Source organism: Aedes albopictus, chromosome 2 (assembly GCF_035046485.1).
Source record: "Aedes albopictus strain Foshan chromosome 2, AalbF5, whole genome shotgun sequence".
Taxonomy (NCBI): Eukaryota; Metazoa; Arthropoda; class Insecta; order Diptera; family Culicidae; genus Aedes; species Aedes albopictus.
Window position 1 is genome coordinate 475,923,802 of NC_085137.1, and position 26,008 is coordinate 475,949,809.

General features: G+C 40.6%; 1 protein-coding gene across 2 annotated transcripts in view; it reads right to left on the reverse strand.

The window, feature by feature from the left end:
• The window catches only part of LOC109622846 (glutamate receptor 1), a 634,036-nt gene that overhangs the window by 10,092 nt on the left and 597,936 nt on the right, over positions 1-26,008 (reverse strand). For both annotated transcript variants that reach the window (XM_062854092.1, XM_062854091.1), the window contains exon 10: positions 20,367-20,611. In XM_062854092.1, coding sequence (XP_062710076.1) covers positions 20,367-20,611 — 245 coding nt within the window. The remainder of the gene's footprint in view (positions 1-20,366; positions 20,612-26,008) is intronic.

Consider the following 26,008-nt stretch of genomic DNA (forward strand, 5'->3'; position numbering starts at 1 on the left):
TCCACAAACAATGACACATAACTCTTAAAGTTGAGCAAATAAGGTAATAGTTTGTTCGGCAAACTTTCCAATAATACCCTTTTCTGCAACTTTGTAGAAGACACCAATACTCTATCTTTATTTTTGAGAAAAGTGAATTCCTATCGCACTTTTAGGTGGATTAATCATCTAGGTGAAAATTTTAAAATAAACTATTAAGTATATAGAACAAACTCTTCCAAGACATCATACTTCTAAATTCAATATTTGAAGCCACAAAAAAGGATTATAAATGCGAACCTTGGTATACAGTATGTATCAGGTTCCTCCGGAGATTATGTCCGGAAACCTGAACGTCCGGAACTGGTTCCATAGCGGTGGCATGCCCATAGCACAGAGCGATCATTTTATGGCCAAACACATTTTACAATACAAATTTCAGAATGATAATATGTGTGATATTCAATAAAATTGCCGAAAAATACCCTCGTGGCAAGGCATTTCTCAATACCCAGAAAGGGGGGAGGGGTCAGGGGGGATGCCACACCCAGATATTGGAAGACCAACTAACCGCATTCAATTTAAAATTGGTTTCAAATTTCTTGATTGTATGATCTTTGAGTAGTAGCCGATTGAAAAAAAGTGGTTCGTCTAGGGCTTTTGAGGGTTAATAATGCGAAATAATGGATCCTAAGAGGGGATTTAGGATCCCTCTCAGGGTTCTGGGGCAATCTCTTTCAGGATTCTAATGGGATGTCTTTCAATACTGTAGGAGAATTCCTCTCAGGATTCTTGGATAAATCCGCTTGGGAGATCTGGGGATATCAGTATAAGTATTCTGGGAGAATCCCGAGAAAAAACTTCCCTCCAGATTCCGAGGCAATCCATCACAGGATTCTGGGACAATCTATCACATGATTCAGGGAGAATCCATCTCGGAAATCTGAGGAAATCCTTCAGGATTCTGGAAGAATTCCTCTAAATATTCTGAGAGGCTACATCTCCGAAAACTGGAGTTATCTCTTCCAGGATTCTAGGGAAATCCTCAATAGAATTCAGGGAGATTTCCTATTGGAAGAGTCTTTCTCTCTTTTCTGGAATAAGGTCTGTCAGGATAATAAATTTCAGCATTATGATGGAATCTCTCACAGACTTTTAGAGGAATCCTCAGAAATATGGAAGAGTTCTTTTAAAAAATCTGGGGGAATTTTTCTCAGAAGTATTATATGGGAATATTGCTGTGTGCATTCAAAATGCAAATATCAAATGCGGGAGCACCAAATGCGGTAAGATTTTCTAACAAGTAACCCGATGTCAGTGGGAGCTTTCGAATCCTAGGTTGGCGGTGATATTGACTATGGTTGCTACGTTGCCTTTGGTAACATGTGTAACCGCGTTTGAAGCGCATTTGGGCACCGTTTGCATCTTGAACGCACACAGCAATACCTAATAGAACTCTACGGAATCTCTGAATTCTAAGGATTTTCATGATTTTGGGGTATTCCCTACCAGAGTTCACTACCAAGGGAGCATTCTAAGAAATTTCTGGATGATCTGGGTTGATTTCACTAAGAATTCTGGAAGATCTTAGGATCCCACTCGGAATTCTGAGGAAAACTTTCTCAACATACTCGACATTCTCAGAATTGTGGCGAAATTCCTCTCAGAATTCTGGGGGGGATCCTATACAGGATTCTAGTGGCTTCCTTCTCAGTATCCTTTTAAAAGATCCTTTAAAAATTCTGAGGGAATATCACTAAGTCAGCGTTTCTCAAACTATGGGTCGTGACCCACTGGTGGGTCGCGGGCTGATTTTTAGTGGGTCGCAAAGGCTTGATCGATATTGAGATAAATTTAAGACATTACCCTATATCAAATGATATTGTTAGCCCTTTTTCAATTTACAAATACCGTCAAGGCGCCATTCACCGTTGGGGCTCCATTCACCGTGTGCCTTCGAATATTTTTTCATTATTTTCATATTATGATTGAATGAAATGACAATTTCCCTTCAATTTCACCAATACACCACTAATCTATTGTTACCATGTCAAAACGCTCATTAGATACATTTAAAAGTTTCATTTTGACACTAAAGTGTGTTTATATGAAGCGGGTTTCTGCTCGTTCACTGTATTCATAGTGAAAAAAACGAAAACTGCGCTAAGGTAATTTAAGCGATAAACTAAATGTATTCCACCAAGAAGCAATTAAATTCACATATCAGGTATGTATTTTGCATTACCGAAGTAAGTTTAACAAGAAAGTACGATAACTCGTACTTTTTCATTGAAACAAAAAGGCACGGTAAATGGGTACCCTAAAAATCAATGGTCTCCATTCACCGTGTCCCATATTGATGAATGAAGGCAATTAAAAGCGGCACCAACAATGTTTATAAGACTGGTGTCAAATGACAGCCCTTATTTGCCCCGAATCCTCTTAGATCCACGGTGAATGGTGCCTTGACGGTACTCTTTTAGAAAATCAGCACAGCTTTTTACTAAAATGAGGTTTCTCTTTCATTATTTTCAAACTTTTGTATTATAAGTCTTAGTCCTTAATATATTTAATATCCACACTACTGTCGACGTTCTGAAATAGATTAGTTGTAAATCAGAATGTTTAAATTTCTGGTAAAATTTTGGATTTTTCTGGGGGAGGGGGTGGTTTATATGATGAAGTTGTTGCTTGCAGTTTGTATTTTCTGTTAGATTTGCATGCCAAGTGCAGCAGTTAAAATTAAAAAAAAACTCGGTAGTTTCCACCGAATTATTTTTTTATTTTTCTAAAAAAATATGCTGAAATTAGATAATCTGAGCATTTACAGAAATCAGAATAGCTCAAAAGTGTTTATGGAGGATCTGATTAAAAATTTATAGAGCTCTCTTCTTATCATTGAGCAGTACTATAATTCTAAAATTCGGTTTTCTGGGGTAATCCCCGTCAGGATTCTGGGGTAATTTCTCTCAAGATTCTGGGGAATTTGTCTCATGATTCTGGATTCCTTTTAGGGTTTGCAAGAAATCCTTCCCAGCATTCTGGTTTCTGCAGTTACTCCCAGAAATTCTGAATTCTGGAAGATTCCCTCTTAGATATCAGGGAAAATCCTTGGCGTGATTATGGGAAGATTCTCTTGAGATTCTGGTGTAATAATTTAAATTATTCTAGAGGAATCACTCTCAGAGTTCTAGGAAAAAAAAAAGGAATTTACACGTGACGTAAACCATCAACGTACGTAAACATTTCATGACTGAATGGCAAATTTGACTCAATTTTACATCCATCATGTAAGTTCGAGTTGATTGTACAAAATGTCAACAAACCTATCTGACCAGATAGGTAGAAACAGTTTTACATTTATCGTTTGTCTCACAACTCGGTGATTCAGCAGGTACGTGCCTCTCAATCAGCGGACCAGAGTTCGAATTCCGTTCATTATTTTGCTTACATATGTTTTATCTCTCGCTTCGGTTCTAGCGATTGCTAGCTCGACTTTCTTTGTGATAGAAGACGTAAATTTGTGTCAAACGTGCCGCTCCTTTTATGTGCATCCAAGTGAACTTAAATTTACATGATTTTTTCTAAGAGTGTGAATTAAAAGATTTTTTTCGAAATGGATTATTCTGGAGGGGGCAGGCCTCCCTGGCCACCCCCTATTTACGCTAGTGATCATGCCTAGGCGAGTCCACCCTAAAAATGGGAGGCCACCGGCTTACTGGTGAACCGATGCGATTGCGGACCTGCGCCGCGCCTGCCTACGGGCTAGGCCAGGGAGGTACATTAAGGGTGAGCAAATGCGTGGTCCGGCGCGCTGCACCATAAAACACAAAACTCCTCCAAAAGTGAAAATAAAGCAGGAAATCATGAGGCAATGACTAACAGGCATCCATCTGATGCGATCTGGTAGCAAATATCAACGGTATTTGCTACTTTTCTGTGATGTTTCAAGATTTGAAAAAATACCAAGAACAGCTGATTGGATCTGCCATAAGAAATTTCGGCTCAGCTTCGGGTCTTTTCGGGTGAAGCTAACGAAAAATAACTCACGCATACCTGACCAAACACGTCTGTCTTGGTACCCTTAATAAACTACTCTGGGGCTAGGCGGCGGATGCAGCGAGCACGAACGGCGGGTGGTGCTCACCGCTGATAAAAGCAAGCAAAAAGGCTTGCTTTGAGGGTCTCTATCAGAGTGCCAATGCGAACCCGTGGGGTGATGCCTACAAGTTCGTTATGGCCAAGACGAGAGGTGTACTGACTTCTAAGAGCAATCTCCCGAAAAGTTGGAGGGGATCATCGAAGTCTAGGTTTTGGAGGCTTGGATGAGGTCATGGAAACTGGAGTTGGCACACCATAAAACATAGGTGATGGTTGTGAGCAACCGGAAATCGGAGCAACAGGCGGTGATCAGTGTAGGTGATTGCACTATTACGTCGAAGCACTCTGTCAAATACTTGGGCGTGATGATCCACGTTAAGCTTACCTTCGGTAGCCACGTTACCTACGCCTACAAAAAAATCTTCACAGCTATAGTGGCACTGTCCCGGATGGTATCCAATAGCTCTGTGGTATACGCCAGTAAGCGCAAGCTTCTGGCTAGTGTCACCTCGTCCATACTAAGGAATTCCGGTCCGGCTTGGGGCACGGCTCCAAATACCGACAATTACCATGGTCAGCTGGAAAGCACTTAGGCTAATGTGCTTGAGGGTTGCGTATGGGTATGGGTTCCTATCGGTATCCTTATCGGGGAGGACAGAGAGTCCGTCGAAATGCGCGGCACAAGAGGCATACACAGGACTGCCAGGTTGACCTCCATGGTCAAATGGCAACGCGCATGGGACAATTGGCCCAAAGGAAGGTGGTTGATCCTGAGGGTAGATAGTTGGGTTAACAGGCGCCAGTAACAATCTACAGCAGTACTTAGACTCTTCACTCTTGATGATGAGCCCGGTTGTGGCGCTAACATCGACTACCACTACCTGGTAATTGTCAAAGCGCCCAAAATGTTCCGTCATCAGCAATGTACGGTACCGGCGACCGCTAAATACGGTACAACCAACAGCAATTGAAACAACCGGATATCACCACCGCATACGCTCAAAATCTTGAGACACCGTTGCCAGACGAGGGTAAGCTCGATGCCACCCTTCAAGCCGCAGGAGTAGGTACAACGCCTCTCCAACCACCAAAACATCTAAAAATAGGTATGTTGATGTTTAGTAGAAATATCTGAAACTATTATCCGTTAATTTAAGAAATTCTTTTCTTAGACACCACACATTTAGCGACACTACAGCTAGTAGTGCGTGAGACCAAGCTCTTAGCAGAAAACAACCCTTAAACTTATTTTCGCATCAATCACGGCGGTACAAGTTGCTTTCCATACAAAAACAGCTAACTGGGTTTCACCATTCGTCAAACAAAAACGAAACTGCTGGTACCAAAACGCAAACCTTCCGTGTGGTGCAATCATATGGTCCGTCGTTCCCGGGAGAGGATGAACAAAGAGAACAACGAGCACCGCACGAAAAAAAAACGCAAATGACATTCATCATGCCAAATCACATTGCCACGAATCGTTTGTTATAAACCCGGTCACAATGAATGGTAGGTAACTCCTGTGCGCCGCCAAGTAGGTTGGTACAACACGAAATGACAAATTATGAGCAATGGTTTTCGGTATGTACCAAGAATCTAGCCGGGCTACATGGCATGAGTCACGGAGCAAGAGTGACAGAGTTAACGTGTCTGTGTACGCGCGGCGGCGGTGGCACCGGCGGTTCCTAATCAGATTAGCTCAGAGTTCAAATAATTCAAATTTTATGGCAAATAAATAAAAACCTGGAACCTGCTTTATTGCCTGCATGCAGGGGTAATGAACGACCGCAGTGGAGACCTCTACTCCAGATGCGGTCGTAGTTTAGTGATGGGACTGCGCTGCTTGCTGCAGTGGTGAACGAGGCCTGGATTCGGTCGATTGCAGAGAATGCATGGAATTTTCAGGTCAACGACGACGACGACGGGGGATGCTTCCATAAATTTCACTAAAAACAAAGCAAAGTTATCGGAATGGCCTCCGTACGCTGAATGGATGACGACCGTTGGCTGTTTTGTGGGAAATTGTTACAATGTAATCGTTAGTGAATGCTCGAGTGGTGTGTTATTAGGCTGATTGCACGGCCTGCGATGGCCAGCCGGAAACCGGTTAGCGTTTTATGTCGTATGGAAATTAGCATTATTACATGCGGAGACATTCAGGAATGTTTGCAATCCGGTTGTTGCTACAGTTTGGTTTTTTTTATACATTCTATGGTAAGGGTCAGGTGGGGGAAACATGATATATTAAAAACTTTCTTCATTTTCGTTGATTTTATTGTCTTATTTGAAGAACAATTACAGTGTTAACAGTAACAAAACAATATTTGTAAATCACAATACTGAAATTTCCACAACTTATGCATTTTCATCCTTTTTCTGATTTTTTTCAATAGCTGAGAAAATAAAAACGAATGTTGTGTAATAGGTTATGCGATGGGGTATGAAGCCGTGCATAGCATAGCCATCAACTACCTATTAAGCGATTCCATTCCTGACCGTCTCTACCGCGTGAGCTTTACACTTAAAGTTTCAAAAGTTTTACCAAACATCGTTGACATACACAATGTGTTGAGGTGCGTTAGTGCGCAGAACATAAATGCAGAGTGTGCCGTGAAAAAGCTAGCTGTGCCCCACCTTGCGTAATATTTAAGGGTTATATCAACAACAACCAGTAATAGAAAAGCAACGCTCAACATGTGCAAAATAAATAACGAAAAACACTTGACCTTGAGGGTATCTGAGTACAAAACATGTGTTGTTTTCCAACGATAAAGGGTACGAGCGTCAGTGCATGATGACAGTGCATGGCAAGGACGACATCATGAGAGATGGTGATGAGAGAGATGATACTGCAATCTTCATATCAACACTTTTGTCGAGACGGGTGCTTGTCATTGTTGGAAATTCTATTGTTTTGTTCAAGGCTACTCTTACTCAAGCTTAAAGGGTGGTATGTTTTGATTCGGGTCAACAATGTCGGTGCTGCGTCAAGAATGGCATTCAATGTGTCTGTCTACGTCTCGAGTCGCGTGAAAAAATGTTGTTCTCAGAATGGGAAGTATTCTATTTGTCATTTTTACGAAAAGTTTTCTCCAGAAAGTTTCTGTAATGATTTTATTTTTATTTTCTTGGTAATATAGCACCTGGGCATTTTTTTTATTATCGTACAAATTGGGCCGAAGTGTCTCAGATTTCAATGAAGTTTTTTTCCACAGGCAGGGCTCATGGATATATGAACAAAAAAAATGAGAAAAATTCAGGGCCGCCTATTTTCCCGGAAAACTCAAGTGGATTTTTTTTTGTTTTCCCCTGACACTACTTACTTTGAAAAATCATAACTCAGGAACGAAGCATCGTAGAAAGATTTTTTTTTAGAAAATGAAAGCAAATGTTCTCAGTTATCAGGTAAACAATATGAATTGGAAAAAGTTTTCCACAAAATTTTCTACAGTTGAGAAAATTCGTAAAAAAAGCCGGACATCTATGCCCGAACCCGTGGAAAGTTTTCGAAAGAATATTTTTGAGAAGGTTATTTTATAAGCTTTAAGGGGTCGTCCATAAATGACGTAGCTTTTTGGGGGGGAGGGGGGTGTTTATGATTTTGTGACGAAGTGTGACGATAGGGGGGTAGGGGTTTATGATATGCTACGTAGCTTTCTACTAAGCTCATTGAATAAAAGTATTTCGTAATTACTAAAATTTTTACTTGCATTAAGTATCATTATCCAGTAAATTAAAAAAATATATATAAAGGATCTATTTTTTCCATCACATCAATGTAAATAACAAATAATGGACATAAATGCTGGCTTCCTTTTATAAGACATACGGCTATCGGACGCAACAACTATATCTGAGAAAATTGTTTTAAGATCCTGCGTAAAGAATAATGAATATAATGAAAGAATAATGTGTGTAAAAATCAATTTCAAAGTCAAATGCTTCTCACGTCCAATAGTTTGCTGCTTGCTATAGAGCACTGCACGCTGCTAAGGTTGCAAAGGAAAAATTTTTGGCATTATGGCATTATTCTAGGAGTTCCTTATATAGTTTCTATAGGACTTCCTAGAACAATTCCTCCAACAATTTCTTTAGTAGCTCCTCCAGCAGCTTTGTGAGTAATTCCTCATGGTGTTCTTTATAGGTTTCTCCAACAGGAGAAGGATAACATTTTCACAGAAATTCCTTATGGAAATCCCAGAAAAAGCTTCTGAAAACATCCCAAAAGAATTTGGAGGAATCTCAAAAGGAATTCCCAGAAGAATATCAGATGAAACTCCTGGTCCCTGGAGGAATTTTTAAAGGAAATCATAGAGAAATCCCGTGTGGAGTTCCTGGAGCAATTCTAGATGGAACTTTTGGAGAAATCTTTAATAAACACCTGGAAGAATTTCAGAAAGAGCATTGTAGAGTCTCATAAGAAACTCCTGGTTCAATTTCTGAAGAAAACACGGAAGAAATTATCGAAGAAATCCTAGGAGGAATGCAGAAAAAACTCCTGGTGAAATCTAAGAAAGAAAATCTTGGAGGAATTCCAGAAGGAGTGAATAGAGCTAGCAAAAAAAGTTCCTGGAGGAGCCCTGGAAAAAAAAAACCCTGGATAAATCCTAGAAGGAATTCCTCGAAGAATCCCAAAAGAATCCAGGAAGGAATTTCTGAAGGAATACGAAAAAGAAATCCTGGAGGAATCCCAGAAGCAACTCCTGGAAGGGTTTTGAAAGAATGCCGGAGGGGTTTCCTGCAGAGATCTCGGAATGAATATCTGAGTGAATCCATGATGGAAACTAAGAAGGAACTTCTGGAGGAATCCCGAAAAAGACTTCTTTAGGAAACGCAGAAAGAAGTTCAGATGGAATTTCAAAATAAATTCCGGTTAAAATCCCTGAAGAGATGTCCAAAGAAACTGCTGGTGGAACAGATGAGAAGAAAACCTTGAAAGAACTCCCGAAGGAAACCATGGATAAACTCTTAGAAAAACCTTAGAAAAAAAAAACTCTCGGAGAAATCTCAGAAGGAACTTTTGGTGGAAACTAAGAAGAAACTCCAGAAGGAGTTTTTGGAGGGATCTCTGAAGGAACCCCTAAAGGAATACAAAAAGGTGGAAATCTTAAATGGAATCCTAAAGGAAATTATTGGAGAAATCCCAGAAGCAAGTGCTGGAGGAATTCTCAAAAATGGGAATCCCAAAAGGAATTTCTGCTGAAAGAATTTTAGAAGCAACTCCTGCAGGGTCCTTCAAATGTCATGGTGAATTTTATTCAAATGAAACCAAATTGATATTCTTAACAGATTTATTAATGAGCAAACTAATATCTTCAAAAGAGCTCCTAGGCTTATATGGTATTGAACTGTATTGGGAGCATCAACTCCTGTTCTTCGGCATTAAGAAGAACGATGGGTAGTTTATTGAGTCAGCTTAGGTGATAATCTCCTCTGGTTGCAGTTTTTCGGGAGTGTGATTCGATCCCAGGTCCTTGGCGTGAGAGTCACGTGCTTTAACCATCACACCAGATCCGCTCCACAGTAGGTAATGCTATTGTTGTTTTTTCACAATATTCGTTTAACATATAAGTAATAATTGAAATCAGAACTAAGTTTCGAGTTTTTTCGTTACTTGCTTTTTGACATGATATTTTTTTTGAGGGGGGGGGTGTTTAATAAGCTACGTCATTTATAGGAGGGGGTATCCAAATTTGTGACAAAATGCTACGAGGGGGGAGGGGGGTATTAAAAATCGCTTAAAAATGCTACGTCATTTATGGACGCCCCCTAATCGCTGAAATTTTTGGAATGCACTTTTTTTTCGTTTTCGAGTTATGGCCAATTTTGTTGAAAAATGTCCAAATGTGCCATAAAAGCATTTTCTTTGAAAAATCATAATTCAAGAATGAAGCATCGTAAAAACAAAGTTTTTAATGAAAACGAAAGCAAATTTTCTCAGGAGTTAAAAAAAATATGAAGTGGAAAAAGTTTTCTACAAAATTTTCCACAGTTGAGAAAGTTCATAAAGAAAAGCGGGAAAAACTATGTGCGAACTTGCAGAAAATTTTCAAAACAATATTTTTGAGAAGGTAATTTTGTAAGCTTTGATCGCTGAAATTTTTGGAATGTAGTTTTTTTCGTTACTGAGTTGTGGCAAATTTTGTGAAAAATAACCATAAAATATAGGCTTTGTTTCTACTTTGTTTCTACGATGCTTCGTTCTTGAGTTATGATTTTTTAAAGTAAGTAGTGTCAGGGGAAAACAAAAAAAATCCACCTGAGTTTTCCAGGATAATAGGCGACCCTGAATTTTTCTCAATTTTTTTTGTTAATATATCCATATGCCCTACCTGTGGAAAAAAAACTTCATGAAAATCTGAGACCCTTCGGCTCAATCCCGTACGGTAATAAAAAAATCCCCACCTTTTTCCTATCGTGGCGCAAACATCAAACTTGACCACTGGTGATTATCAAACTGCGCCAAAAACTATCCGTCATCAACAGAGTACGGCACCAGCGACCGCCACGGAATAACCTAGAGTGACTGAAGTAACCGGATGTCGGATGTCAGCATACACGTAGAATATCTAGGCAGCGTTTGCAGCCTAGCTCGATGTAATCTCTCTCGAGGACGCAGCCGAGAGCATCATCGGGTACGTGGAAATAAGTCGACGGAACGAATGGTTCGACGAGGAGCCCAACTAACAATTACAAGCCGCAAACAAGCATGCATGCTGAATTGTTGCTTTATAATAGTAATGGTAGCTGAACTAAAATTATACTGCACACATTACTATACAAATGCTTTTCCAATTGTAAAAGTAGCCAATGTTCAACCTTTCGTATCGGTATTAACAAGGATAATTTAAAACACTTTTCAAGCGTTCAAGTGGAATATCACTAATTCCTTTACAAAATAGTTTAACAAGACCTTATTCTGCTTCTTGTCAAGTTTATATAAATATTAGCATATGTATCTGTATAATGTGTTTTTCATAAGTCAAATAAGTGCTTTAAGTTCATCGTTCTTCTACTTAGAGTACAAGATGAAAAACATGCGTTTTTTGCTGAACAGCAGCTGAATTAATGTGTTGCTGAGTTGTTAATCATAATGTTCTGTGCTAATTCACCACTGCTGAATAGGAGTTCAAGTGTGATCATGGTTATTAAACGACTGAAAGTTTATCTTGTATCGACTTTTCGAACCCTTTAAGCAGAATAACCTCTTTGAATGAGTGTAATCAGTTTTGTACCTTTTAATACCGCCATATTTTGCTTATCCTTTGACAGATACGCGTATTTCGACTACCACTTGTAATCTTTCTCAGTGTCAGTTATCCAGTTTATATGTATCCAGCCATTCTTAAAGAGATTCCTAAATAAGTTTCTTATTTCCTGGGAATTACTTAAAGGGTTCCTTCTGTAGCCTCTCAAGATTTTTTTTTCTGAGAACTAAAATGACATTTTAAGGTGTTTCTTCAAGTATCCTCCTTGGTATTATCCTAAGTGTGAATATTGCGTATTTCACCGGAACAATCCGTTCCCAGCCATCTTAGCAAACTACAGTGGAATCACTTGGCATGATACGGGATCTCGCGATGTAGGCGACTTGCTCCGCCAAAGCTACACTCCTCAATAAGGTAGCATCACACTGTCCACCTAGTCATGATGCTGGCTGTCACAAACGCTTGCTTGGGGAAGGACACCCAAGGGGAATGTCACTAATCTTTGTTAAAACCACACACTAAGCATTCATCCGGATTTGTTTTAAGATAACTTCGGGATTTTTTTTCCAGTGATTTCACCAGAAAATTTTCAAAATAGAAATACATTAGAACTCCAATGGCGCTGTAGTCACTATTCCTAATTAATTATATTAATTACTTTAACTGTAATAATTTATTATTAATAGGTGTTCATCTTGTAGAGGTTGTTTTGTTTTGGTAAACAAAATTTATTTGAATTTATTTAATTCTAGAACCGCTGCTGACGCTGTAAGGGCGTGGCAAGCTAGATGTTAGTCACACGAACGAACGTGACAGTGCATTTCTGTCGCCTGGCTTGATACATAATTCTTTTGTAAGTGGATATGGGTTGTGAGTGAGCGTTAGTTAGAGAGATCATACTTTTATCATGCAAAAAACCGGAGTATGAGCTATTTCAATCATTTTTTTTTTTTTTGTCTTTATTAAAGAGATTTTCAGCCCTAGGCTGGTTCATCTCTGTTATTTCAATCATTGATTAATTCCAGGAAAATACCACAGGCTGCTTCATCCGGATAATATCGCGATGTGATGGATCGTTACTTGCGTGAGCGAAGGAAAATTTTGATGCCTAATCCCAGGAGACTTTTTTTTCTTTTTAATCTGTATTAACGAGATTTTTAGCCCTAGGCTAGTTCATCTCGGGACCCACGCTTTACTTCCCTTCCGAAGGAATAACTCACATTTTGTGAGTTTGTTGGGAGTGGGATTCGATCCCAGGTCCTCGGCGTGATAGTCAAGTGTTCTAACCATCACACCAGGTCCACTCCACAGATCCCAGGAGATATTTTTGATGGAACCACATGAGATTTTTTTTAAAATCCTTGTGGAAACTTCTCAAAGAGTTCCTGAAAGGAAGAATTTCCAAAGAATTCTTTGTAGAATTTATAAAGAAATTTTTAGAAGACTTTCTAAAAAAAACCTTTTTAGAGAGAAGTGATGTAAGACAATCCCAGGTAGACAAACTGGGATCAATATGTGGAATTGTTGATTACGCATTCATTTACAATCGGAGAAACTATTGATTCAACCCAAAAATCAGAACCATTTTCTCAAAGGGTAAATGAAAGTATTATCAATTCTTTTAACAGAAGTTGTCCCACCATACAATCGTCTTCTACTAGAGACGTGGCACAAAGCAAACTTTACGATGCAAAAAAGGCCAATTGACAAATAAAGCTCTGACACATTCTACCGTGACGTTACAACGTTTTAACGCCTGTTCTGACAGATTTTTAACTATACAGTAGAGCGGAAATTTGTTCGGCTTTCCATATAAAGCTGTCGATTTGCAATCGATATTAGTTCTATTTTTACCCGGGCAGAGGTCAAGTACTGACGATCGAAACGTGCTATTGGTTTGATTGATATAAGAGGTAAAAGTACTGAATAGCAAAAAAATGTTCCTAGAACGTCTGACCAATAGCAAAATTTGCTATTTGAAGATCAACCGAATAGATCGCTGCTATTGGTTAGCTCTCAAAAGAGCTAAATTTGTTATGATGATGTTGGTCGAGGAGTAAATTTAAGCTATTGTTTTTAAGAGACTTTATTTCAGCTATTATTTCCAGTACTTTTACCTCTTATATCAAACAAAACAATATCAATTTTTGATCTCAATATCAAAATATGCTTTTATTGATTTTTTTCTTCTGCTCGGGTAAGCAAAGTTTATTCCTTCATACATCTCTATTTCCGCAGCCAATGCTACGAAGGAGCTGAAATTTTTACTGTAACTGGCTAACATCTAATGTTTCAAATATACGTAAGAAAAGATTTTTTTACTGTTTTTTTCTTACTGAAAAAAATAAAATACAAAACTACATTATGTTTTGCATATTTTTCTCGAATTTAAGGAGATTGGCCTATCTAATCACCAATATCTCGAATCCCACTAGTTTGATGCAAAAATTATGTTTAGATGATCGAAACATATAATATTCAGCTTTCTATTTATGCAAAAAGATTGAAAATTCGTTGCCTGCAACGCCAGATATTTGAATTTGAGTAAATTCCGTAATTTTAAAAACTGTAGAGCTTGATTCTCAGGAAAAACCCAAAAACTGTTCTACTTAATTTTTTTGTGGCACGATTTTGATATTCGTACATAATTATGCATAAAAAAATGTTGTCCGTTGATAAAAGTTCATGGCTTCCGTTTTTTTTTGTAAACTAGTGTAATAAAATTAGCTACACATTGCAATCATTAATTTATTGCTTTGTACGAAATCAACACTTAACAACTTTCTGACGAGATCACTTCATACACACAACTTTCTCCCCAACTGCTTGAAAGCTTCTTCATTATCCTCAGATAGAAACGTTTTCACCACGCAATCATCCTAAGAAGTTTCATCATTTTCCGCTAGATGTAGCACTCACTGGTTGCGTACATAAAGCACAGGGAGTGAGTATACAACCGAGAGGGAAAAGCTTCTATCCACAAACCACCCCCCCTAGCCCACCATTACCAGCAACAACCAGCTCAACTTCCATCGAGCACAAGCAACAGCGTCGAAGGATTCCACTTCGGTGAGTGTTGAGAGAACTGTGAAAATGGGTTATTACCTATGAAAACTACCTTCGTACCTGTAGGGTGCCGTTTACAAATTACGTAATGCTCAAAGGGAACGGGTGGGGTTGTGGTTATGACGTTACAGCCAATACTGAAGTTTTAGGGTTTTCATACAAAATAGCGGTACGGAAGGAGGAGAGGAGGGGTTGTAAATTTGCGATTTGAGCGTTAGGGGAAATGCGGGCATAACACTCCCCGTGGGCAAAACGCCTTCACGCGATTTCATCATATTGTGGAGGTTTTCGTAAGATACAACTAGAACTAAAACTGAGCAGGTTGAGCCCAAGAACGGCTGCTATTGTCGAAAAAAAGCGTGAAAAACGACGATTTTCCACATTTGGAAAGATTCCCTAATTTGCAGCCCACAAAAATTAAGACATTGCGCGCTGATTATATGGAATCAAACCATTAAACCACCAAGCACCTCCTACTCCTTCATTTGCCGCTGGGAAGCGTTCTATGGAGCCCCTTGGTATTTCACAACAATTCAAAGCGGGAAATGCACCCAAAAAAGCGTTTTGCCTCCTGCAATTTCCTGGCACCTAAAAAGTAACACTTTTTTGAATTGTTTATTTGAATGGGAAATGTTGTGGGCACGCGGGTCAAAAGTTGAAGTCTCTTAGGTAACGGAGTAAACTGCTCTCCAAGGCAGAATACAACTTTAAAATAAGTATCTTTTGAGGTTTATGACCACATATGCTTAACCGGGGCGTTATGCCCCTCTTTCCAATACGCAATAAATAGATGCCAGTCCTAGTGGAAATCAACACATTTTGGCGTTAAGTTTTGAGGGCATATAGCTTATTGCAGTAATGGAGAAACTACTTAAATGAAGTCTAGGAAACTCATGAAGTCACTTATGGTAGAATAAGAATACATACCAAAATGTTCTCCAACTTCATGCAGTTGTGATAAATTGTATCGTTTTGGATATAGCTGGTAACATAAGCTGTATGATTCAATATTTCAAACATGAAACATATCGATGGTATGGTCACGATTTCTACATGTTTTTTAATTCTTAAACAACTATTAAAGCCCCATCTTGATTAGGCATAGCAATGTTTGTGTAAACTGCAATGAGGCGCTTGAATACAATAAATTGCAGCAAAGGGAGGGACTTAACCCGCAAACCCCTCTCTTTGACACGGGCTTGGAAAACCGGATCCATTATATTGCGGGACATCACTAAATACGCGTGCGAATTCATCATCATCATCATCATATAGATGTGAAATTTCATACAAAGTGGAGGGTCTCAAAATCTAGCATATATTTCCTTTTGCTAAATGTTCCCTTTTGATTTTTCCCGTAGATTTTTCCGGATTCGTACTTGTTCTAAGCTTCAAACAATTCTTTCCGGGATTCTTTCTTTGAAATCTTCCTGAATTCTTGAATTCCGACCGGTTTTTCCTGAAAATTTTCACGGGAATCCTACAGAAATTCTTTCCCGAATTTCATCCGTTGGTTTTCCGATATTGCTCCCAGAGTCCCTCGTGTGTTTTTTCCTAGAGTTCTGCCACCGCTTTCCCAAAAAAAAAGTCCGAGAAATTTATTTCAGGAACTAGGGTCTGGGACCATTTGGGCAGGAGCACCTATTTTGGGCACTTGCTGCTATAACTCAATCAATTTCAAACCGTTTGACTTGAGTTTTTGCACATGCCTAGATACTGTGCGTTTTTGATCGTGTCTCAAAAATCAAGTCAATCGGTTTGGAATTGACTGAGTTATAGCAGCAAGTGCCCAAAATAGGTGCTCCTGCCCAAATGGTCCCAGACCCTATACCGAGATCTGCAGAAGAGATTCTGTCAGAATATCTCTTGGATGTTGTCACAGGATGTCTCCTAGAGTTTCTCTCGGGATTTCTCTTTGGAAACTTTCCGCGATTCTTTGCGGTCTTCCTCTTGGGATTTCCTAGGAGCTTTCCCCGGATTGCTCGCAGAGTTTCTACAGTAGTTATTCCTGGGATTTCTACTACAGTTCATGCAAGATTTTCTTAAGGAGTTTGCACGAATTTTCAGTAGGCATTCCTACCAGGGTTTTCTCCCGGGGTTTCTACAGAAGCTTCAGGCGGGATATTTTCTTGAAATTTTATATGTTCGAGGGTTCGACTGTTTGGAAATAACGATCGGTGGGAGTTCGGCTTTGCAGTCCTAGAGATCTGTAGACTGCAATGCCGAACTCCCACCAATGGTAATTTTCATGAATGGAAACTCGGAGAACTGGATACAGCCAGAAAACGAAAACTCAGGCAAACCACCTGGAAATATAAAGCTTCGATAAATTCAAGGAAAACTCGTAGGAAGAATTCTGTCAAAAACTGCGAAATATATTAAAGTAGGAATTGCAGTAGAAATACAAGGAGGAACCCGTAAAATAATTCAAGAAAAAACATAACCAAAACCAATCAATCACTGAAGGAATTGCTAATCCTTTAGCGTTTTTGAAAAGTATTAATCGAAATAGTCAAGATAATCGGTACCACCTGTTTTTATTAAGAATCGTGGATACGCTATCGTAATTTCCAGGTTTTCGTACGATTTTCATAGAAATCTCAACATTATCACATAGAACAGACGTCCAAGTCCAGTTGCCAAACTGTGTAAAGATTTTGACGGTCATATGATATGTTACAGACTGGAAGTCTGAAGTTTTTTTTCCTGAGCTAGTTCCTAAAATTATCCCAAAAGATCTCTAAGAAAGCAAAATTCTTAACGGTTTTTTTTTAATTTTCAAATGTGATTTGCATTTCTGGAATAAATCGGTGATTTGGTGGAATTTCTCGAAAAATCTGGCGCATTTTTCCTATTTTTATTCCTTTTTTCGAGACGTTTTTTGATACCAAGCTAAAAAAATGTATATATGCATGTATGCTTCAAAAGTTTCTTCTGAGATTCTTTCTGAGATTCCTCAAGGAGTTTCTTAAAGTCTTATTGAATTCCTCCAGAAGCTATTTCGAGGATTCCCACTGGAGTTCCTTAACAAATATCAGTTTGAGTTTCTTCTAGGATTCCTCCAAGATTTTCCAAGGTTGACCAGAAGTTGCCTCTGGGATTTACCCAACAGTTCCTTCAAAGATTCCTCGTTCTGCGAATTTCATTCATGATAGGGTAAGTGTGCCCATCGTTGTGGTATTAAGGTAAATTCATTTTAAAAACAATGATCGTACCATCTTATGAAGGGTTGCAAAACGTTAGTTGGTAGTTTTCTATCCAAATTTGCTTGGAAAAATATAAAAACTATCGTTTCACTCTGTTTTCGATCATAAATCGCTTACCACAACATTAGGCACACTGTTCCTATTATGGAGGTAAAATTTAATTTTGGTTCCTATTGTTGCGGTATCCCATTGAAATCATATGGGATACCGCAACAATAGGAACACAGCAGCAAAAAAAATAAGGAAAATATTTTTTTAAATAGGTTTTTGGGCAAATCTTAAGCACACAAATGGTGCAATCTCATAATTTAAGCATAATACATCTATTAAAAATGCCTTTTGGTAGCATTTCAGTCGAAATAGTGCTCAATTGCCACTATCGCAACATTAGGTACTACCACAACGAAGGGAACAATTACCCTATCTTCCGGTATTTCTCCAGAAGTTTCGTCCAGAATCTTCCTTTTATAATTTCTTCAAGAACCTTCCTGGATTTTCAAGAAGTTTCTTGAGATTTCAGGGAAAATCCCGGAGTGACTCTGGAAACTTCCAATATGATTTTAAATGAGAGGGTCAATTGATATTTTCCCAGGTTCCGTCTGACATGAATCCAGGAGTACTAGGAATCCTCCATGATACCTCCCAGAGTTTGTGATACCTCTCAAAGTTCCTTCTGAGGTTTCTGTAAAGGCTCCTTCAGGGAATTGTTTCCCTTTTGCAATGTTTTCAGCAGTAATTTCACCGGGACCCCCTGTAGGAAATCCTGGAGAAATGTAATCTCAGAGAGAGTTTTTGAAGGGAATGACCATCTGGAGGAATGTATACAAAACTGCTGGAGATATTTCATAAGATAATTTTAGGAAATGGAGGAGGATCCCTAAGTCATCCAAGAATGAGTTTCCAAAATAATTCAGGAATAAGTTCTAGGAGGAATCCCCCAAGAAGTTTTTCCTGGACGAATTCTTGGAATTTCTCAAAGAATGTCTGGTAGTAACTTCTTAATCCCGGAAAGACCTTCTGGAGGAAACCTGGAATAAAACCAGGATAAATTCCTGAAAGGATCCCACAAGGCACTTTTCGTGTAATCTTCAATATCAATCCCAGAAAGAACTCTTGGAGACATCTCAAAAGGAACTTCTTGAGAGATCCCAGAAGGAACTCATTGATGAATTCAGGAAAAAAAATCCTGGAAGAATCCCGGGAGGAATTCCTGGAGAAATCCCGAAAGACTCTTGAAGAAATCCTGAAACGAAGGAAGTGAATTACGGGAGAAATCATGATTGAAATTCCCATGATGAGGCTTTGAAGTAACTCTTGGATAAATTCCAGAAGGAACTTCTAATCAATCTTGGAAAATTTCGAAGTAATCGCAGAAGGAACATCAGGAGGTATTCGTAAAGAAATCCCTAGGGAATCCTTGAAGGATATTATGCAGGAATCCAAGAGGGCCTCTTAGAAACTCCTTTGAAGCATTACCAGAATGAAGTGCTGGATAAATCATAAGGAACTTTTTGATGAATCCAAAAACAAACTTCTTGTGGATTCCCCGATTTAATTCCTGGAGGAACACCAGAAGAAACTGCAGAAGTTATTTCAGTAGGAATTCCTGCGGGTTCCTCGAAGGAACCTCTGGAGAAATCTTAGAAAGAACTCACAGATCAATTTCTGAAGGCACTCTTGAAGGAATTTCAGAAGGAGCTTCTGAATGAAGAAAGATTCGGAGAAGAAACTTCCGTAGGAAAATTATAAGGAACTTCTGAAGAAATGCCTGAAGCAATTCTTGGAGGATTATACCTCTGCAGCAGGCGAATTCGCTAGTTTTTTTTTTTTACTAACTGTAGTTCACCTAGTAGCCCATAGCCGTTTATACCTATATAGGGTGACAATGGGTATTATCGGCAGGTTTGTTCTCTTCGTCATTGGGGGTTTTTGTCAGCCAAATTGCCTGAAACTTGGCCATATAATTCAGCTTAGTTGGGAAGGATTTAAAACCAAGTCTGAGTTCAATAGGTTTCGCAAAACCCCCAAAGACGAAGAGAACAAAACGGCCGAGAATAGGTAAATTCCCCTATAAGTAAAAATAAATAAATAAAATAAACGCCATTGGAGACGCATGGTCATTCTTTGCGTATGTGAGCTAGTGAATCAAAATTGTGACATGGTTTACAAAACGGCAGATAACTTTTGAAAGAAGAAAAAGACATCTCTATTTTTTTTATGTTATGTATAAATGTCTCAGTTTTCAATTGATGCAAAAAATTTGAAAATCGGTGGTTGCCATCATGGTGAAAAAATGTTTTGGTATAAAAATCCAAGATGGCGGAAAAATCAGTGTGGCCGACCCTAGGGCCGACCCAACTTTTTATTATTGTAAATAGTAGCTCTATCTTTCCTCTTTTCAACAATAATTCGTTTTGAGGTGGTTTTTGAAGAAACTTTCGAGTTATAAGGGTTTAAATGAGCCACCATTTGAGCAAAATCGAGGGGTCTGCAAAAATTGTTTTGGCTTTAACTAACGGGTGGTCCATCAATTTGAGTAACCAAATGCGTTTTCCTTATTTTTTAGCGAGGACATTCAGAAAATTGGCACCTTAAACATTTTTGAAGACAAGGTGTAAATAGTGGGCCGGTCTCAGCGAGAATTGCCCAATATTTTCTTATAAACTAGGAACGTTCCGCTAGATTTCCATCGATGACTTAATTGTGTTTAAAAAATCATTGTAAAGCTACATTTTATTGCTTTTTTCAACCTTAAATAATCACTAAATAAATTGAAACTAATTACAATCCGTTAGTCAACACTCACCTCAACGGCGATCCCAGTGGGGTGGCAATGCCGAACCCTTTGGCGTCCAGGTTCCGGCCCACCTTCATCGTGTCGCACGGTTCCCGCTCGTTCGTGTAATCATTCTTGGGCGACTCGATGAGCAGTGCGTACTTTCCCTTGGACGTCCGCACCCGCCGGATGCCTTCGTCGTACGTTTTGACGAAGACGTGCTTCCGCGAGTTCATGTACTCCCACATGCGGCTGTACAGGGAGATTTGCGATTTCTGTGGTCGGCGGTGTGGAAGAGAGAGAGAAAGGAAAACCTGTGTGAGTGCGTGCGGTGTGGTGACAGCGGTGTTGTGGAAAAACAGCGGCAAGAACGTGAGATTTAGGTTTTGCCGGGGATTGACGTAAGAAGATTTGCTCGGAGGATAAGGAAATGATTATTTTCCGGATAAGAGGCATTTCGGTGCCTTACGGGTGACATTTTCTATTTCGGCGATTCTTTACCTTTGCGTGAATTGTCGCTTGTTTGGGTGTGACATGACGACGTTCGAGTGATTTCATGGCTGTTGAGAAATGATTTAGTTTGTCGGTTGTTTACGGGAGGGTGGATAATAGCTCGAATTGGATCACGTTGCGGAACAAGTTGTGTGTTTGGTAACCTGTATTTTTGGAAATTCTAATTGGAAATTCTGTGGCTTCGTCATATCTTCACCTTAATTTTCCAGGTGAAGATATGACGAAGCCACACCTCAAATTTTCCAGAGCACAAATCTAAAGACCCGAATGTCGGTTTGCGCTGAAAAGTTGATCGATTGGTCACCACCAGCGGGTAACCAATCGATCAACTTTTCAGCGCAAACCGACATTCGGGTCTTAAGATTTGTGCTTTGGAAAATTTGCGGTGTGGCTTCGTCATATCTTCACTTTAATTGAGCATATAACAAATATAAATATAATAATAATTTCTTTCCACATTTGTTTTTTTTCCAGAATTAAAATCGTTTTCAATAACTTGCATTTTCATCTCAATTTAGATGGTTAAATAATCTTAAAAAAATCTCTCTTATTTTCCTTAAAAGTCAAATACAATTTTTTTATTGGCTTTTGCAGTTCAGACTTAAAGCAGGTTTTTATGGAAATTCCTGGAGGATTCCTTGGAGGAATCTCGGGAGCAATTCCTGAAGGAATTCCTGGAAATATCTTTGGAGAATTTGGAACTCCCAGTGAAATTTCTGGATGAATTCTTGGATGAATTCCTGGAAGAATTTCTAGAGGAATTCCTGGTGGAATACCTGGAGGAATTTCTTGAGGAATTCCAGGAGGAATCACTGAAGGAGGAATTTCTGGAGAAATTCTTGGAGGAATTCCCGGAGGAATCGCTGGTTTCGTTTTAGAAGGAATACGTGAAAGAATTCCTTGAAGAATTCCTGGCGGAATTCCTGGAAGAATTCCTGACAGAATTCATGCACGAATTATAGGAGGAATTCCTGGAGCAATTCCATAGGGATCCCTGGAAGGATTCTTGGAGAAATCTCTGAAGAAATTCTTGGAGGATCCCCTGGAGAAACCCCTGGAGGAATTCCTGGAGGAATTTCGGTAGAAATCCCTGGAGCAATCTTAATAATTAACAATTTCTTGCAGGAATTCCTCGAGAATTTATTCGAGGAATTTCTCGACGAATTTTTGAAGGATATCCTGGAAGAATTCTTGGAGGAATTCCTGTTGGAATACCTGGAGGAATCCGAGGAGGAATTCCTAGAGTAATTCCTGGAGGAAGGAATCCCTGGAGAAATCTTTGAAGGAATTCCAGGAGAATTCCCTGATGGAATTCCAGGAGAAACCCCTGGAGGATTCCCTAGAGGAATTCCTGGAGAAATCCCTGAAGAAGTTCTTGGATTAATACCTAGAGATATTCCTGGAGAAATCCCCGGAGAAATCAAAACAGGAATCTTTGAAGAATTTCCTGGAGGAATCCCTGGAGTAGTTTTTGGAGAAATTCTTGGAAAATCTTCAGGACGAATGCCGGGAACAATCTCTTGAAGAAACCCGTAAGGATTACATTGAAGAATTCTGGGCGGAATTTCTGGAAGAATTCCTGAACGAATTCCTACAGTCGTTCCTGGAGCAATTTCAGGAAGAATTTCTACAGGGTATTCCTGGAGGAATGCTTGAGGGATTCCTGGAGGAATTCTTGAAGAAATTTTTGGAGTATTCCCTAAAGGAATTCCTAGAGGAATTTCTGGAGAAATTTCTCCTAGAATTTCTAGAGAAATTCCTGGAGAAGTTCTGAAAGATTCACTGGAGGAATTCCTGGAAAAATCCCTGGATGTATTCTGCAGGAATCTTTGAAGGAATTCCTGGAGGAATCCCTCGAGTAGTTCTTGGAGAAAATCTTGGAGAAATTTCAGGAGGAATTCCTGGAGGAATCTCTGGAATTGTTTTTGAAGGAATCCGTGAAGGAATTCCTTGGAGAGTTCCTGGAAGAATTCCTGGATGAATTGCTAGAGAAATTCCGGGAGCATTTTCAGGAGGAATCCCTCGAGGCTTTCGTGGAGGAATGCTTCAGGGAATTCCTGGAGGAATTCTCGAAGGAATTCTTCGAGGTATACTGGGAGGAATTCCTATAGGAACTTCTGGAGGAATTCCTGGAGGAATCCGTGATGGAATCCCTGGAGGAATCCTTTGAGGAATTCCTGGTGAAATCCCTGGAGAAATTTCTGGAGAAGTCTCTGGAGAAATTCCTGCAAGAATCTTTGATGGAGTTCCTGGAGGAATCCCTGGAGAAATTCCTAGAGGTATCCCTGGAGGAATCCCTGAAGGAATTCCTCGAAAAAGTCCTGGAATTTTTTTTGGAGAATTCCTGAAGGAATTCTTGGAGGAATATTTGGAGGAATTCCTAGAGGAATCTCTGGAGAATTTGCTGAAGGAATCCTTGGAGTAGTTCTTGGAGGAATTCTTGGCTTGACTTCCTGGCGGAATTCCTGGTAGAATTCCTGGCGGAATTCCAGCACGAATTACTGGCGGAATTCCAGCACGAATTACTGGAAAAAATCCCTGGAGCAATTCCTTCATTTTTTGGAGGAATTCTAGGAGGAACCCCTGGAGGAATCCCTGGAGGAATCCCAGAAGGAATTCCTGGAGGAATTCCTGGAGGAATTCCTGGAGCAACCCATGGAGAAATCCCTGGAGGAATCTCTGGAGGAATCCCTGGAGGTATCCCTGGAGAAATCCCTTGAAGAATTCCTGGAGGATTCCCTGGAGCAATCTCGGGAGGAATTCCTTAAGAAATTCCTGGAGAAATCTTCGGAGGAATTCCTGGAGAAACCCCTGGAGGAACTCCTAGAGGAAATTTCTAGATGAATTTCTGAGAGAATTCTTAAGGAAATTCCTTGAGGAATCCCTGGAGGAATTCCTGGAGGAATCCCTGGAAGAATCCCTGGAGGAATTCCAGAAGGAATCCCTGGAGGAATTCCTGGAGGAATCCCTGGAGGAATTCCTGGAGGAATCCCTGGAGGAATTCCTGGAGGAATCCCTGGAAGAATTCCTGGAGGAATCCCTGGAGAAATTCCTGGAGGAATCCCTGGAGGAATCCCTGGAGGAATCCCTTGAGGAATCCCTGGAGGAATCCCTGGAGCAACTCCTGGAGGAATTCCTGGTAGAATCCCTGGATGAATTCCTTGAGAAATTCCTAAAGTAATCCCTTGAAGAATCCCTGGAGGAATTCCTGGAGGGATCCCTGGAGGAACTCTTGGAGGTTTCCCTGGAGGAACTCCTGGCAGAATCCCTGGAGGAATTCCTTGAGAAATTTCTAGAGGAATCCTTTGAAGAATTCTTAGAGGAATTCCATGAGAAATTTCTAGAGGAATCCCTGGAGGAATCGCTGGAGGAATTTCTGGAGCAATCCCTGGAGGAATCCGTGGAGGAATTCCTGGAGAAAATCCTGTAGGAATCCGTGGAGGAATTCCTCCAAGAATGCCTGGGGAAACTCGAGGAGAAATTCCTGGAGGAATTCCTTGAGGAATCCGTGGAGGAATTCATGGGGAATCCGTGGAGGAATTCCTTGAGGAATCCCTGGAGGAATTCCTTGAGGATTCCCTGGTGGAATTCCTTGAGGAATCCCTGGAGGAATTCCTTGAGGAATCCCTGGAGGAATTCCTTGAGGAATCCCTGGAGGAATTCCTTGAGGAATCCCTGGAGGAATTCCTTGAGGAATCCCTGGAGGAATTCCTTAAGGAATCCCTGGAGGAATTCCTTGAGGAATCCCTGGAGGAATTCCTTGAGGAATCCCTGGAGGAATTCCTTGAGGAATCCCTGGAGGAATTCCTTGAGGAATCCCTGGAGGAATTCCTTGGGGAATCCCTGGAGGAATTCCTTGAGGAATCCCTGGAGGAATTCCTGGAGGAATCCCTGGAGGAATTCCTGGAGGAATCCCTGGAAGAATTCCTGGAGGAATTCCTGGAGGAATCCCTGGAGGAATTTCTGGAGGAATCCCTGGAGGAATTCCTGGAGGAATCCCTGGAGGAATTCCTGGAGGAATCCCTGGAGGAATTCCTGGAGGAATCCCTGGAGGAATTCCTGGAGGAATCCCTGGAGGAATTCCTGGAGGAATCCCTGGAGGAATTCCTGGAGGAATCCCTGGAGGAATTCCTGGAGGAATCCCTGGAGGAATTCCTGGAGGAATCCCTGGAGGAATTCCTGGAGGAATCCCTGGAGGAATTCCTGGAGGAATCCCTGGAGGAATTCCTGGAGGAATCCCTGGAGGAATTCCTGGAGGAATCCCTGGAGGAATTCCTGGAGGAATCCCTGGAGGAATTCCTGGAGGAATCCCTGGAGGAATCCCTGGAGGAATTCCTGGAGGAATCCCTGGAGGAATTCCTGGAGGAATCCCTGGAGGAATTCCTGGAGGAATCCCTGGAGGAATTCCTGGAGGAATCCCTGGAGGAATTCCTGGAGGAATCCCTGGAGGAATTCCTGGAGGAATCCCTGGAGGAATCCCTGGAGGAATTCCTGGAGGAATCCCTGGAGGAATCCGTGGAGGAATTCCTGGAGGAATCCCTGGAGGAATTCCTGGAGGAATTCCTGGAGGAATCCGTGGAGGAATTCCTGGAGGAATCCCTGGAGGAATTCCTGGAGGAATCCCTGGAGGAATTCCTGGAGGAATCCCTGTAGGAAGTCCTGGAGGAATCCCTGGAGGAATTCCTGGAGGAATCCCTGGAGGAATTCCTGGAGGAATCCCTGGAGGAATTCCTGGAGGAATCCCTGGAGGAATTCCTGGAGGAATCCCTGGAGGAATCCCTGGAGGAATCCCTGGAGGAATCCCTGGAGGAACCCCTGGAGGAATCCCTGGAGGAATCCCTGGAGGAATCCCTGGAGGAATCCTTGGAGGAATTCCTGGAGGAATCCCTGGAGGAATTCTTGGAGGAATCGCTGAAGGAATTACTGGAGGAATTCCTGGAGGAATTCCTGGAGGAATTCCTGGAGGAATCCCTGTAGGAATCCCTGTAGGAATTCCTGCAAGAATTCATGGAGAAATTCCAGGAGGAATCCCTGGAGGAATTCCTGGAGGAATTCTTGGAGGAATCTCTGGAGGAATTCCTGGAGGAATTCCTGGAGGAATTCCTGGAGGAATCCCTGGAGGAATCCCTGGAGGAATTCCTGGAGGAATCTCTGGAGGA